The sequence below is a fragment of the Sitophilus oryzae genome, unplaced genomic scaffold, assembly GCF_002938485.1.
Source record: "Sitophilus oryzae breed Bouriz unplaced genomic scaffold, Soryzae_2.0 scaffold_1498_pilon_pilon, whole genome shotgun sequence".
Taxonomy (NCBI): Eukaryota; Metazoa; Arthropoda; class Insecta; order Coleoptera; family Curculionidae; genus Sitophilus; species Sitophilus oryzae.
In genome coordinates this window covers 3,233,299-3,250,844 of record NW_022146167.1, presented here as the reverse complement: position 1 = coordinate 3,250,844, position 17,546 = coordinate 3,233,299, and the positions used below count along the sequence as shown (strand labels likewise).

At 32.5% G+C, this 17,546-nt stretch overlaps 2 protein-coding genes across 2 annotated transcripts in view; one reads left to right on the top strand and one right to left on the bottom strand.

The window, feature by feature from the left end:
* LOC115877781 (diuretic hormone receptor-like) overlaps positions 1 to 17,546 on the bottom strand; it is a 367,521-nt gene that overhangs the window by 291,617 nt on the left and 58,358 nt on the right. The window lies entirely within an intron of this gene.
* On the top strand, positions 7,514 to 10,261 carry LOC115877769. The gene is made up of 3 exons (XM_030894083.1): positions 7,514 to 7,653; positions 8,719 to 8,899; positions 10,081 to 10,261. Coding segments are annotated over exons 1-3 (330 nt in total). The 5' UTR covers positions 7,514 to 7,651; the 3' UTR covers positions 10,228 to 10,261.

Here is a 17,546-nt window from a genome sequence, read left to right as displayed (position 1 = left end):
ATTTGGACACCCTGTATTTAATATAATTTGTATTTGAATATGAAGAGCCGATAATTCTTGACTGATATACAGGGTGAGTCTTAAATAATTGCAAATATTTTCAGGGATGGTAGATCTCGATAAAAGAAATATATTTCCTCTTTCCCGTTTTTCAAATAAGTCCAAAATAACCGAGTAATTTTAATTTGAAAATTAAAAAAAATATATTTGCTTACATTTTGAGAACCACAGGATCTTTTCTGGGTTTTGTTTCTTGTAAATTTAATCTACAACCTATGTTGCGATATGGTCAAGAAATTAGGTTTTTTAAACGAAAATTTAAAAAATCCCCAAAATTTTTTTTGAAAATTTAAAAAAGTTTTAGACGTGTTTCTGGTGTCGAAATATACTACCCCCAGAAATATTTGCACTTATTTAAGACTCATCCTGTATATGAATGAGTTAAAGATGTAAGATAGAGATGTTGACTGAGTAAGACTTTGACGGTACGTCTGACACATATAGGTAAATAGACCTTATAATAGTTAACTTTATATTAATTAGCTATTTTGTAACAACGCCTGATGTACAAACAAGATAACTTTTATTAATGAAAAAATCAAAATCAATAAATAGATAACTAATATTATTATCACTTAATGAAATAGGCGTAAATAATTTCAAATCACTTAGCGGAACTGATAGTCTATTGTGATTACCAAACGCTATTTCCACTGCAAAATGTTTCAATATGCGTCAAATTTCATCAGATTTCCCGCCTGGCTATGAATAAATATTATGAATCCATCTATGAAATCGCATTATTGGTTGGGATTGACTCTAATATAATCTAATTGTTCTTGTTCAATATCAAATTTCTTAAAAAATATCTATACTTCATTACTCTTGATTGTAACAAACATCAAAATACTCATATTTTCGTCTTTTTTCTTTTATATACATATAATATAAAAAAAATATTAATATTATCTTTTTATCTAACATCCTGCTGGTTTAAGAATATTCAATCGGAAAAAAAGCGTCAAAGACGACTGGGAAATGTTGTCGTTTACTAAAAATTGACATAAAACTTTTCAAAAATTAACGCTAAATATAGAAAGATTAAAAATGAATAGTTTCCCCAAATCTTCTTCTTCTTTCTCAGCCTGGTTCCATCCAGTGTTGGGTATAGGCCTCTTCTAAGTTTTCCCATGCTTCGCGATCTCTAGCCAATCTTATCCATTGTTTTCCTGCCACTGACTGTTCTACCGCCATCGACCCATCTCTTTTTTGGTCGGCCCGCAACATAGTACCTTGTTGTTCCCCTAGTTTTCCATAGAATGACTTTTTGGGGCCATCGGTCTGGATCCTGTCTTGCCACATGCCCTATCCATTGCCACTTCAGACTTGCCACTCTTTTAACAACATCTATTAGTTTTGTTTTTTGACGTATGTGGGTGTTTCGTAGTTGTTCTGCTGTTTTTCGGGTAATTGCCATAGTATCTAAGCAATTCGTAAACACAGGTAGAATGCAGCTGTCGTAATTGCCATAGTATCTAAGCAATTCGTAAACACAGGTAGAATGCAGCTGTCGTAAGCCTTTTTCTTTAGGTTGATGGGCACCTTTTTATCCTTGAAAATATCGCTCATATTTCCAAATGCTAACCATGCCAAATGGATCCTTCGTTTGATCTCCGTATTTTGGTTCTCTTTACCCAGCTTGATTTTATGACCTAAATATATATATATAATGGTCTACGTTTTCAATAACAACATTGTCTACGGTAATGTTATGGATATATTGTTGCTCATTATCTTGGTCTTCTTCAAGTTCATTTTAAAGCCAATTTTCTGGGATTGGTCATTAACTCCTTTAGCATGGTGTTCAGTTCTTGAATGTCGGTGCTCAGCAAGACAATATCATTCGCGAACCTAAGATGGCTAAGGTGTACCCCATCGATGTTTAAACTTCTATTTTCCCATTCTAATTTCTTGAAGACATTTTCCAGTGCCAGTGTAAATAACTTAGGAGAGATGGTATCTCCTTGTCTCACGCCCTTGCCGAGTGGTACTTTTTCTGTTTTGAGGTCATCATCTAATTTAACTTGGAAGGTTGCATTATCGTAGATATTAGTGTATAATACCTATAATAATGGAATAATATCTTTAATTGATTCTCGCGTCCTCCATTGCAGCTAGAAATGACCAGGTTTTGATGCTGTCAAAGGCTTTTACACAATAGGTAGCCTACAAAGGCCAAATGTAACGGTATATTATATTCAGTTGTTTTTTTTTTTCCATCTATTTTCCCCAAATCTATTAACTGAAAATTATTTTTTCTCGAATTTCACTACACCATTTAAAAATCATTTTTATTCAATACAATAATAATTATTTAACGCCAGATTGCGGTAAGTGCCATTAAAATATAAAGAAGGGTACGGGTCAAGTAAATGACGTCAAGGACTTAACCTCGCCAAAATTATCATCAATTATCATCCTCAAGCCGTCTTTGACGCCGTTTTTTTTTTCGATCATATAGTATATTTACCAATCACAAATCAAATGTCGTTTCATTGTTGATGCCTACCCCGTCAAATCTTCTATGATCATCTGATCATTAAAATGACTAAAAAGAGCGCAAAGAAAACAATCAAAAAACTTCTCATAGTTAAACTTATCATTACAGTTGGGGGTTGGAACTTGGAACCTTTGGTGTTAAAGTGTTTAAACAAATATTAATTTGTAACCACAATATACCAAAATATTTTTGGTGTATTGTGGTGAATTAGTGTTTTAATTTGCTGTTAACTCTTCATAGGGCAGTACTAATTATTTTCTAGTTTGATCAAATTGACTTCAAAAATATATAAACTAGCACAAAAGAAGCATATCTTTTTAATTTTTCAAAAAGTTAACAAATAAAACATTTTTCAAAAAGTTAACAAATAAAGGAATGGGAGGGGGTGGTCGATTTTTCAACCAGAGTCTGTTAAAGCAAATAGATAATATGTAATGATCTAATGTATATATAGGCCAGTAAATGTAGCCGAGTATAATATGTAAAGGTGGAAAAAATTAGTAACCAACCAATCTCAACAGGAATGTGTAGATAATGATCTCCTATTTAACCCCTCAAAAGTCCCATTCGGTCCCAGTGGGGGAAGTTTGTAAAAAATCGCCTCCATCTTGGATTTTTTCGTTTTTTTCAAATATCTCCGTTTGCATCACTTTTCTCGAAAAAACTAAGGATATGTTTTTGTAGAGAATTAAATTTACAATATTTTACCTTAAATCATTTTCTTTCTAAAATAAATAGTAATTGAGATAGAGCAATTTTTTACTATACGTTTTATAAATTTTCCAGTTTTTTTAAACCAATCGGCTATAATTTTTACGTTAACAGTATAGTGTTAATATAGATAAACAAAGTATAATTTTAAGCATTAAAACAATGAAAAAAAAAATCGTTTAAATATTATTTATTAAGTAAAATTATTTTTAAAAAAATTATTAAATTTAAGTTATAAAAAAGTAAAATCTATGGCGTCATTCTGAGCGTCATTTTCGTCCTCAATTAAAATAGTTTTGTGCAACTAATTCCACAGCACTGACCACACTTTGAAGAACATTTAAGACCCAGTTTTCTACAAGAGCGATTTTTAGAACACTGACTCTCTTTGCAATTGCAAAAAAATGATTTTAGTTAAGTCAGGAGGCGCCACTTCTGTTAATTGAATAGGTGTTAGATTGTCTTTTTGATCGTTCTTCCATCCATATTGTAAAGGATCTAACTTATTACAAATCCCATTGTTAAATCTAAAAAATACAACTTATAATATTTCATATAATAGATATTTTTACAGTTACCAGAGTAAATGGAGTTTTGCAGAGTTTTCAGATGGAGGCAAATTAGCTAAATTAAAGGTAGTCTTAAGGGCTTGTCCTGATGTAATCCTATTATATAGAGTGTATCTAGTAATAACAATAATATAATAATAGATCCCGTATATAGCGTTTAACGTCTTGGGAGGGAAGGAAGGTAATGTGGCTAGCACTACGCTGTAACCGCCTATTATTACCTCAGGATTGTGAATCCCAAGTACTCATTTAAGGTTGAGTCGACCTAGCTACCCAAACTATTTTTATTTTATTAAAAATAGACGACTGATGAACTACCGGCTGTAGGATTCGAACCCACAACCTATCGATTGTTAGACGAGAGCTGTACCTCTACACCACCGGTGTAGAGGTACCTATAGAGTGTATCTCAGATGGATAATATGTTTAATATCGCTTGGGCAGTGATATAGATTTAAAAGATAATTTAATTAGTCAACATTAAATTAGCTTTTAAAGCTAAACAAACTACACAAGCTATATCACACATATTCACCATCTGAGATACACTCTATACAATAGACTTACATCAAGACAAGCCCTTAAAAATATCTTTAATTTAGTTAATTTCTCTCCAACTGAGAACTCTGCAAAACTACATTTACTCAGGACACAGTTACCTGAAAGTATTCAGGCAACTGTAAAGATATATCTATTACAGGAAATGTTATAAGTTGTATTTTTTAGATTCAAGAATATATTGGTAACAAGTTAGATCCTTTACAATATGGATGGAAGAAAGATCAAAAAGGCAATCTGACACCTAATCAATCAACAGAAGATGTGGCGCCTCCTGACCTACTAAAATTAATATTTTGCAATTGCAAAGAGAGCCAGTGCAATAAAAATTGCTCTTGTAGAAAAAAGGGTCTTCAATGTTTTTCAAAGTGTTGTCAATGCTACGGAATCAGTTGCACAAACTTTTGTATTTTAGTTGAGGACGAAAATGACGCTCAGGATGACGTCCTAGCAGATTTTATTTAAAACTTTAATTTAATAATATTTTTTTTAAAGTTATTTCTAATTGTTTTAATGCATAAATGTATACTTGTTTTATCTATATTAACGCTATACTGTTAATGCAAAAATTATAGCTGATTGGTTTAAAAATCTGGAAAATTTATAAAACGTATAGTAAAAATTGCTCTATCTCTATTACTATTTATTTTAGGAAAAAAAAATGATTGAAAGTAAAATATTCTAAATTTAATTCTCTACAAAAAAGATATCTTTAGATTTTTCGAAAAAAGTTATGCAAACGGAGATATTTAAAAAAAACGAAAAAATCCAAGATGGCGGCGGGTTTTTTTAAACTTCCCCCACTGGGACCGAATGGGACTTTTGAGGGGTTAAATAGGAGATCATTATCTACACATTCCCGTTGAGATCGGTTGGTTACTAATTTTTTCCACTTCAACCTCCAGATTGGGGCCTAATAATGTATAAACTGTATCCTTGTTTATGAAAGACAATAAATTTGTCGAAACGTCGACCAGGTACTAAAGAATTAACCTGAATTTTATTTTGACCTAGATCCAACTAAAAATGGCGTTAATTAAATCATTTGAATAAAAAATAACAATCTAGAATAATCTAGTAATAAAGAAACATTATAAACTGTTGAGTATTTTTAGAAAGTTGTAAAATATAAATATTCTCACATAAATAGATGATTTGTCCAAACAAAGTCATAAAAACAATGTACTACAGTGGTTTAAAAATAATCTAGCATATTATTTTCATACATAATTCAAAAAACTTTTGATTGATTTATTCAGGGAAATATCCGTTTAAAAATAAGAAAAAGAATAAAGGTTAAATCTTGTAACCATTGCCGTAGGAAAAAATGCAATAAAAAATATAAAGGGTATATAGAAGTCTAAGACATGAAAAAATAATATGATCATGATTCTTAAACGAAAAGCCGATTTTTAGCGGAGGAAAGAAAATTCTAATCTTCATTTTTGAACCTTTGTGAAATATGTCACTCAGTAAAATTGTCAGAAAATGTCTTTTAGACTCCTTCACACTCAGGATTTTTTAATTTATTGATGAACTAGGGGGAATGCACTCCCGCTAATGCTGGATCCCGCAAATGCGGGATCCGGTCCAAGATTCCGCGGGATTTATCGTGCGGGGTCCGCGGGGAATGACACATTACTGGGTAACCGAATCGATCTCGATCGAGGTCAAACTCCTTCATTCCGGACCGATGAGTCGAGCTTCGAACCCGGGGACCCGTTTAACTAGTACTTATTGTTAATCTAAGACTAGTACTTGTGGACAATTTCATCAAATAAACTGCCGGACATAATTATTATCGGGACAGCAAAATTTTGGGGTAAATTTAAAGTTGAATATCTCTTTGAACTAAAAAAAGATTTTGGGATGCGGTTTGGGGCAGGTATTATAGATGCATCTATTGTGATTAAGATGCTATGTGGTTTTCGAAAATATATTTAGCAAATTCTCGTATACAAGGTGTTTTATAAGAGAGCAAAATTTAGTCAAGAATCTTTTACCGCAAATTTACGAGTTTTAAAATCGAAATTTTACCAAGTACGACTAATCTGTATTGAAATTAGAAAAAACAATTTGATCGGTTTTTTTTTTTTGTTTTAAGGAAAATTGACTTTTTTTCGAAAAATATGCATTTTTAGTCATGGTCCTAAGTGGTACAAAAAGCTTTGTACATTCTGCATATGCCAAAAAATTATTGATATAGAGTGTATCTAAAAGCAGATAACTAACACAAGTTAAAAAAACTTCAACATCAGAATAATATTTTTATTTATAAAATAAGTAGATAAATTATAATAAAATTTAAGTTTATTTATTATTAAATATATTTTTTAAACACCCTGTATAAATCGGTCCAAATTTCTGTACAGCTAGTTTAAGATACACGCTATATTGTGGGCCTATGCAAAATGTACAATGCCTTTTGTACCATTTAGGACCAAATGTATGACTATTATTTACAGTCCCGCAATTTTGCCGATCCGCGGGATTGATTGCTTTAATCCCGCGGGTTTGCGGGATTGAGATTTTGGTGCGAGATTGCATTCCCTAGGTGGAACAATATGAAAAAAATTAAAAACTAATTTTTTCTAAAATCTTCGCGGACTAATTTTTTTATAATAATCTTTATGTTCATTTCTGGCAAGGATGTATTTTTAAGGAAAACATATTTTCTACTCATATTTTTAAACTAAACAGAAATATAAGTTAGTTAAAACAGAAGATTTTAGAAAGAAAAATGAGTTTTTAATTTTTTTCATATTGTTGCCACGCCCACTCGGTGCCCACTGAGCGAGTATATAAACGCTCAACTTGTAGATTGTACTTTAGTTTATAATCATCTGCTGTTGATGCTAACATGGTTAGCGAAACGCGCGTCCAGTGTAAAAGTAAAAGTGTTTTGGTGTATTGTGGTGATTTAGTGTTTTTATTTTGCTGTGTAACACCAAAGGTTCCAACCCTCAACTGTAATCATAACCTACAAATAATATACCAAAAGAAAATTTAGAAATATATAAAATAAATAATGATGCGCGCTTATGCATTGTTGTTAAAGAAGATGAGAAAATCTGCTTAATATATGTAAAGTGTGTTTATCCGTTGTCTAAACTCAATTATAAAGAATAATTGTTTGTTATTTTCCTATATAAGAATATAAAAACAGCCATTGTTGAGGTAAAAATAATTTTGAAATTGAGTGTGGAAGTTATCTCGTCAAAGCTAATTTTTTCCTGAACTATATAAAGAGAAAATGTAAGTTTTTTTTAGAAACATTTTATTTTGATTTTGAATTGAAGATGAATTATTTCATATGCGTTTATGGGACATAGATATAAGTATAAACCAAAATAACTGCCCACATAGTATCACAGTAACTTTAAATCTAGGTAAATTCTATTTTTACTCTTGACAAATTTGTATTTACTATAAAGTATAATAATTTTTCAATTATTATACTTACCATCTCAAATGATTATTATTTTGAAATAAGAGCCATAGCACAATATGCACAGATACCAAACTTTCAGACGTTTTATCAGGGTGGGTGCCTTGAGATCATCATCGTCAACGTTTTCAGCTTATTCAACCATTTCCAATTATGGTGTAGCCTCCCTCACATATTTATGTTGACTATTCAAGCCCAAGTTATCTCTGCTAATTTCCTAATATCATGGTTCCATCTCAGGTTTAGTCTTTTTCTAGGTCTATTAAATCCTTATGTTCTGTATGTAATCTAATGTTCTTTTTCTAATTGTTCTGTATGTAATCAAAAATTCTTATGTTCTCTAATCTGTATGTAATACTATGCTGTAATTTTTGTGGTACATCTGTTGTCTGTCCTTCTTGACAGGTGTCCTGCACATTGCCACTTCAGGGATTTCATTACGTGGATAACATCTATTACCTAGGTCTTTTGTCGTATCCACTCTATTTTTTACGGTCTTTCTTCGTTATTCCCAGCATGTTTCGTTCCATTGAGCGTTGTGCGATCTGCAGTTTTCTTATAATGTCCGTTTTGAGTGTCTAGGTTTCGCATGCATAGGTCTTAACTGGTAGTACCCATTGGTCGAATGTTTTCTTTTTTAAATAAAGTGGCATTTTAGATATGAATGTGATTTAGTTTCTTCTTTCTTTCTTGTTCCATATGTACCTTGAGATTGTGCTATAATTCAGAGTAGGAAAAAAATGAAGAAAGAAGGAATGTTTTATCTTCCTTGTACATTTTAACGACGTTTTTTAGTATTTTTATAATATCTCTACAATAATATCTTTTACCATATCACTTTATAATCATAATTATTATAATTTAACCTTTAGGAAGTTGGTTATTGCATTTATGGTGTCCATGATTGCCGTTGCGTTGGCAACAAGTCCACCCCATCCTTGCCAATGTTGGCCTGACTGGACACCTGTCCAAGATGGAGATGGCCATATATGTGAAAAAGGCGACAAAAGATTCCAATGCAACGTTGATGTTCCTCCAACTTGTATTTGCAAGGTAATATTGAGATACTACAAAATTGTTATACTTTAAGTAATACAATATACAGGGTGGTCCGAACTGCATTTCGAAAAATTCAGCAGCATATTCTGCAGATAAAAATAAGTAAAAAAAGTTCGTATAAATGTATGTCCTAACATGCTTATTTTTGGAGGTACAGGGTGGAGAAGCTTCATTTTTATTTCGATTTTTTCCAAATAATTTCTGTAATAAAAGAATTTCTTCTTCTTCTTCCGTCTTCATACTAGGCGAATCGCCTGTTTGGTTTCGTCGTCTCTACCGGTCAGACTGACAAGTTGTCGCTCCATCGTTTTCGTGGACGTCCTAAGCTTCTGCCACCTAGCGGTGATTTGTCGCGTGCAACTCTCACTATCCTTCTGTTGTCCATTCTGCTGATATGCTCGTTCCATTCTTCCTTTCTGCTGAGTACCCAATCATTTACATTTTCCACCTTGCACGCTCTTCTTATGCTTTCATTTCTCTCCCTGTCCAGAAGCGTCTTTCCAGCTATTCTGCGTAGTACTCTCATTTCGGTTGTTTCTAGTAGTTGTTTAGTTTTCGCTGTATCAGGTCGAGTTTCTGCAGTGTATGTCATTATTGGTCGTACCGTTGCCTTGTAAATTCTCGCTTTAGTCTCCACCTCAATGTTTTTATTTCGCCATATTGTATCATTCAGGCATCCTGTTATTCTAATTGCCTTCATTGTCCGTTCTCGCACCTCCGCTTCTACATCACCATATCCTGAGATTTCTATGCCTAGATACTTAAACTTCATCTCTTGCTGAACAACATTGCCCTCGACTTCCAGTTTGCATCTTAGTGGTACTTTTGATGTCGTCATGGATTTAGTTTTCTGGGTAGATATTATCATATTAAGTGATTTGGCAGTGCAATTAAATCGATGTAATAAGCGCTGTAGATCGTTCTCATTTTCAGCTACCAATACGGCGTCATCGGCATAGCATAGAATAGTAATTTCCTGGTCGCCCATACTGTATCCCTTCAGTAAACGTACATTTCCTATTATTCATCAATGATAATCATCATGCAAAAGAATTTATTGTAACAAAATTAATAGTATTTATTAATAATAGATATTTTACAAGTTTACTAGTTTTTAGATTTTTCATTCAGCGTATAGTCTAAAAAGTCTAAATAGATTTTTTATTAATATTTAGGAAAATGGCAAAGATGTCGTTCTGCCTTCTGGTGAAATAAACTGTGTCCAAATTGATCACACAAAATATGACAAGAGAGACTGCGAGACAACTCCAGAATGGGAAGCTTGGTTCAGCAAATATCCTAACTATAGATTATACGACTAGGTTAGCTACTTACTAATATATTTACCTATAGTTTATATTAAACCCCTTTGTTATACAACTAGAAATACCTAAGTAAAAATATAAAGTATTGTTATATTAAAAGTTGTCTTCTTTTTCTAAAGTCTATTCAAGGTGAGTCTTAAATAAGTGCAAATATTTTTATACCCCAGAAACACTATTTTTTTGGACTGGACCCCAGAAAATGTTTTTTTTTCGAGAAAATTTTTTTGGGAAATTTCAAATTTTTAGAAAAAAATTGTGGAATTTTTGTTAGTTTTTAGTTAAAAAACTTAAATTTCTTGATAATGTGGCAACAATAGCTCTCAAATTTTAAGCAAAAAATATTTGAAGAACGTTAAAGAAAAAACATGTATCTTTTATCGAGATCTACCAGCCCTAAAAATATTTGCACTTTTTTCAGACTCTCCCTGTATAGTCTAACCAACATTAAACAACAAGAAAATAATCTACTGTTGATATACCAAATTTTCAATAACATTTTTAAGATTACTCGTTATATATACCGGGTGTTTCTCAAAAGTAGCTCACCCCTATAACTTTTTAATTTTTTTTTCAGATAAAACACGATATTTGGAAAAAAAACGGTATCTGACATAAATTGGGATTGATTGATGTAGTCAATTCGTCGGCTTTATGCCAAAAAGGCGTATCTCGATTTTTGGCGATTTTGAGATATCAACGTCGTGAAATGCCCAATGGGTCATATTTTAACATAGCGAATTTGCGCATCTCAATATTGTACCTTTTTCATTTTATATTCGTTTAAAAATTTGCCCCATCTCAAATACTGCAATTCTTCGTTATGACGAAGAGACGTATGTTGAGATAGGGCTCTTTGTTATACCAATTGTTATACTACAAGAAAGATGGAATTTGAGATAGGTCCTTTTGTTTTAAGTTATGAAAATGCATGCGAGAGAAAATCACACCATTCTACCAAATTATTTTCTGATGGTTGCTTGAGACAAAATAAAACTTCTATCATGGCAGCAGCTCTCTTTTACAGTGTGATTTTGAGTCTGTTTTTTCGCCAAAAACCATTGTTAGAATGAGCTAGACTCTGCACATAGCTGTATCGGGTATGCAAAAGATTGTCCGAGAAAAAATGGCCGAAGAAAAATTGATCGAAAGCAAAACAACGAAACGAAAATTGCCCTAATGGAAAAATACCCGAAATTATAATTTCCTTAAGAACAAAAACTTGCCCGAAAAATACAATAATTTTTATCCCATTGGCATTGTCATCCATGTCCATTTTTGGAAAATTTTATTTATTGTGCCTATCATCATCCTGCATAAACACGTAGAATGGAAGTCGAATTTGTTATAATTGAACAGGGAAAACAGAAACTGTTAGTCCACAGTTATTTGTATCAAAAAGGCACGAATGAAGAAACATGTTTTGTTTTTGTTTAGTTTGGTTTTTATTAAATGGACCGTTTAATAAAAACCAAATGCGTTGTATTAATGCCCTCAATTAACTGAATAATTACTAAAAATATATTAGTTAAAAAAATGTATTTTTGTATAAAAAACAATATTATTAAAATAAGCTAGATAAGTGTATTTTAATTGATGATTGTCTTTGCTTCTGGAATGAAAATTGTCTTTGTTTCCAGTTGATCTAATCCATCGCGAATAAAAGTATTTAAAAATATTTGTTTCTGATTTTTTGGTGATTTTCAGATTTTTTCTGTATGTATGTATTGTATTTTCTTGTATGTATTCCATAATGTGAATATTGTATTTTTTTCCTTATTAAGAACACTTTATGGGGCGTATGTATACTTTTCGTTCGGAAATAAATTTATTATTATTATAACAAAAAGGCCTATCTCTATTAAACAACTAAAAAGAAATTATTTATTAGAATTTACGCACGATTTATCTTCAGAACGTTTCCTTAATGTCTCCGTTTAAGTGTTAATACAAAAACGCTATTAAAAAATCAAAGACTTTTACATTTGTTGGCCAAATAAAGTAAGTGATTTTCTTTAAATGGCTCTCCTGAAAAGTAGCAAAAAACGAGATACGCCTTTTCGTCATAAAGCCGACGAATTGTTTTCGATCACTTCCTGTTTCACCGGAAATGACTACAAATTTTGATTTTTAAATGGCACCCTCAATATTGTTTTGCTTTATTCGATAGAAAATGACACTCTGAATAGAATGACATACCATATGTCAACTTTTGACATTTTCTCTTAAAAGAAAATCCATCCAGAGCATTGTAATAACGAGTAAAAAATAGAATATCTTTTTTAAATATTCCATATATGAGACTGTAAAGAACAGTACGTAATTAAAATTTCAAGCTATTTTGTACAATTTAAAATTATTTTTTTTATTTTATTTCATATGTCAAAAACAGACCCAGTGCATTATTAAATGTACTAAAAAATTATTCCATTAGTGTTATTCCTGCGAGCGGATTTTTTTTATATAAATAAAAAGACACATGCAAAAAGGTTTTCATTTTACGTTGTTTTTTTTTAATATTCTCCTAACAACGCTGCATTTAAAATGGCGGTCCAGTTGTAATATAATAAAGATTTAATTATATTTTTCTGTTTTAAAACTGATATAACTTTTTTTATTTTTTTCAGATAAAAAACAAAATTTGGTATCTTAGTATATGACGTAAATTAAGATTCAATTGTTTTCGATCACTTCCTGTTTCACCGGAAATGACTACAAATTTTGATTTTTAAATGGTACCCTCAATATTATTTTACTTTATTCGATAGAAAATGACACTCTGAATAGAATGACATATTATCATATGTCAACTTTTGATATTTTCTCTTAAAAGAAAATCGATAGCACTCTAGATTTCAATCTAGAGTGCCATGGCGGTGTTAAAAACACTAATTTTTAATCAAGGATCCTTGGAAAAAAATTTAATTACCTATTGTTTTTCGTGTATTGTCCTGGCCGATTAAAAGATGCACAAATCGTATTTTTAATCATATCTCAATGTTTTCAAATGAAACGAAAGTGGCTCATTCTCAGATGTAAAAAAACTGAAAAACTAAACAAGTAATTTTTATTACTTTTTTTGCTGTTAAGCTATAGGTACATACAGAGACAATTATATTCCTAGTACAAAATTTAATTTTAAAACAGTCGCAGCGATTTAAAAATCTTAATCGCACTTTCAATAATCGTAATTACAGAATCGCAGTTTTGCTCATCTCTATTAGACAAACTTATAAACAATTTTAGATCATCGTTTTTCCAGCCTATAACACCTACCCCACAGTCTTTATCTCAACTCATTTAACCCCATTATCACAATTGAATCGCCTTGGTCGCCCACGCTTGCCCTCAATCCACCCCCAATTTGCTTGCCACGTCCTTAGCCTTTACACCAATTTCCATATGTTTCGATTTTCATTGTGCCTCCCTATCCTCGCTCACCGTCACACACATTGGCCCACTATCTCGACAACAATGAGCTTTCAAGTTGCAGGAGAAAGTCTAAAAATAGAAAGTGAGCAGGGAAGATGCCCGAGAGTTTTTTGAAGTACTTTAAAAAGTCTCGGGGATGTTTACGTCTTTCAAAATTGATCGGGAAATCCCTCCTGTACGTGTGTGAAAAGCTGATAAAGTGGAATTTGCTTGTAGCAAAGGGCTGAAGTACAGAATCGTAACAATTCAGATAGAAAGAAGTAAAATGTAGGGAAATTTTGTTTTTCTGATATATTTTCGTATTTTTTATTCTGATCACACATACCAGTCTTAGTTCCGTATAAATACAGCTAAAAACACGTATCATCGGTTATGCCATACCCTGCCATACGATCGAAAAAAAAACGGCGTCAGAGACAGCTGGGGAATAACAAAATCGATGATAATTTTGGCGAGGTTAAGTAATAGACGTCATAACATAGAACGTACTCTTCTTTATGGTGCTCACTGCCAGTTGGTCTTAAGAAGGTTGTAGTTTATTTTTATATTAAGTAATAATAGTTATTTTTTATTTTTATTTTTAAGACGATAATGCAATTCTATCGTCGTGTATAAAACAATATTTTTTTCCATAGCGAATTTAGAATAAGTGGGAGGGGGGTTAATCTTTGCGACCTTAGAGATCTATACCCCCTTTCTTGAGTTATAACTCATCATACAGTCCCAGGACTTCCTACGGAGACCCGTGTCCCTCACAGTCGAGGAGCTACGACCCAGGCCGGGTAGACGAAACGGTAGCTTGTGTCGCCTGTTGGGTTTAGAGGTAGGAGGTAGGCTCCCGACCCTTGGAGGAGGTGGTAGCTTGTATGCCACTTGCGGAGGATGGTTTCACGCAAGTGTCAGCCACCTCTCCTGTAGTTCTCTTTGGGTTTGGCCCCTTGTAACTTTTGTTGTTACTGTTCCCAGTGTCGCTAGGGGTTTCCCCACAGCTTCACCGGTGATGTTTTTTATTACTATTACTACCAGATCTCAAAGTGTTCCTATGAGTCGCTAGGGACAGTCGGTCCACTTCTACAGAGCCCCGCATGTAGAAGTAAAGGATAAAATACAATGGGGTGCCCCCGGTGCCCCAAGGTTGAGGCTGTCCGTAGCCCCGCCCGGTATCGTTATATGTCTTGGTGCAATTCCCTGGCCACGACACTACAGTCAGGGACAAGACGATGAGTGAGATGCTTCTTAGACCAAGCCAAGTGCTAGAGGGGATTCCCCCCAGCACCTGACCAGGAGCTTCCCCACCAACGACAAGGTCTTGCATCTCCTAGGGGAAGCTTGCATCTCCTAGGGGAAGTTCCATAGCGAATTACGTTTTAAAAAATATTCAGAAATTATTATTTCTAGGAATTTATTACGAGTAGAAAAAATATTGTGCCGGGTTGGCGTTGATTTCTATGTAATTTGACAAATAAATAAAACTGTCTCTTTAGTTGTCAGTTTTGAGTCAATATTTTTTAATTCTCTTTCGTGTCGATTGCTGATTGAATTGGAGCCAGAAATGGCTCAAAACGAAATAAGTAAATTACCAACAGATATTCAGGCTAAGGCGACAAACGCCATATCCAAACTACTTCCATTTAAATCCCGAATAACTTACGAAAAGGAATACAAACATTTTGAAAAATGGAAGCAATTAAAAAACGTGCAAGAAGAAATGAAGTTTTTAACCTATCCTCGCTGTTAAAGTATCATTTAATCTACCCTTGCGGTTAAAGTACTATTGCAATTTTAACAGTTGCTGATGGAAAAAAAATATTTTTAAATGGTGTAGTTTAAAATTCCAGAAAAAAAAATGTCTTTTAAATATATTTGTGTCCACAAACGTTCTATCCTTTTGCAATCTTTCTATAATTAGTGTTAATTTTTGACAAGTTTTATGTCAATTTTCAGTAACAACAATTATTATTATCGATTGTCATTCCCAGCCGTCTTTTTTATCATTCGGTATTTTATTAACATATCTATTTCCTATATTCAAAATTTTCCAATAGCGCAGGAATTCTTTAGGTATAGCATTAATATAAGATAATTAAGTTATGGCCTGGTAATATAAACTCTATGTGGGTGCAATCAGTCAATCTATCAATTATGATATACCTATATAACATTTCAAACAAAAATTCGTCAGAATATTAATGTGCTTCATTATCTTTATATATGTATTAGAAAAACTTTATTAATATCTGATGAGTAACAATTGACCAAGCTTGCACAAAATTAAAATAATATATTCAATAGCGGAACACTTTAATTTAAAAAAAATACTTGTGTATAAAACTGGATAAAGGAAGGACTCTGTAGGAGGATGTAAATAAAAAGTTGATTAATATTTTATTTAGAGTAAATTTTACTATTACAGTTGAGGGTTGGAACCTTTGGTGTTACACAGCAAAATAAAAACACTAAATCACCACAATACACCAAAACACTTTTACTTTTACACTGTGCGCGCGTTTCGCTAACCATGTTAGCATCATCAGCAGATGATTATAAACTAAAGTACAATCTACAAGTTGAACGTTTATATACTCGCTTATATTATACAGTAGCCACCGAGTGGGCGTGGCAAAATCTAGCCAACCGAGTCAGAGCCCACTAAACGTAACAGTTAGATTTTCGCCACTAGTGTAGTAGGAACAAAGAACTTGAAGGAATTGGACCGTTGCCTCTGTTCATACTATCTTTACATTTATTAATTCTGATGCTTTCATATGCATCTAATTGCCTGTAATTTGAGACTTGTAATTAATTTTAAATTATTAAGATCTATACAATGTTCTTTATCAACAATATGTTCGGCAACGCAAGATTTATCTGGTCTATATACCATATCTTATCTGAGCTAAATGTTCTTTAAATCTAGTTAATATTGATCTTCTAGTTTGGCCAACATATTTCTGATTACAATCTTTACAAGAGATTTCATAAATACCCGACCCTTCCAGTGGAGGTGTTTTATCCTTTGGATTACCTAATAATTGTTGTAATTTATTAATAGCACTATACACAAGTTTATAATTGACATTCTTAAAAATTCCTTTTAGACCACGGGATAACTCTCTATCAAACGGTATCGAAAAATATTTAGACGTATCTTTCTCCACTTGAAAAGTCGAATTTTCAGAAATCATTAACCTATACCTACGTTTTCTAATTAATTTATCAACTAGTGAAGGAGGATATTCATTACACTCAGCTACATTCCTAATGTAATCTCTTTCTATTTCATATCTTTCGTTGGAAAGTAGGAAACTAAATAATCTATGAACTAAGAAATTTAAACTAGCCATTTTATGTTCAACACTATGATGTGATTCATAAGGAATATATCTGCGTGTGGTCGTATTTTTCCTATAGATATCAAATTCCAGGCAATTATTAGTATTTCTAATAACTAATACATCTAGAAATGGTAATCTGTCGTTGTTCTCAATTCCATGCGTAAATTTACGCCGAAAGCATCAGAATTAATAAATGTAAAGATAGTATGAACAGAGACAACGGTCCAATTCCTTCAAGTTCTTTGTTCCTACTACTCTAGTGGCGAAAATCTAACTGTTACGCTCAGTGGGCTCTGACTCGGTTGGGTAGATTTTACCACGCCCACTCGGTGTCCACTGGGCGAGTATATAAACGCTCAACTTGTAGATTGTACTTTAGTTTATAATCATCTGCTGATGATGCTAACATGGTTAAAGAAACGCGCGTCCAGTGTAAAAGTAAAAGTGTTTTGGTGTATTGTGGTGATTTAGTGTTTTTATTTTGCTAAATTTTACTGTAAATGTTATATCATCATCATCATTTTCAGCTTACTCAATAATTTCCAATTATGG

Bases quoted from the DNA above. Each gene is read 5' to 3' on its own strand.
- LOC115877769 (XM_030894083.1), top strand. The intron at 8,900-10,080 runs GTAATATTGAGA...ATTAATATTTAG, and splicing joins CTCCAACTTGTATTTGCAAG to GAAAATGGCAAAGATGTCGT.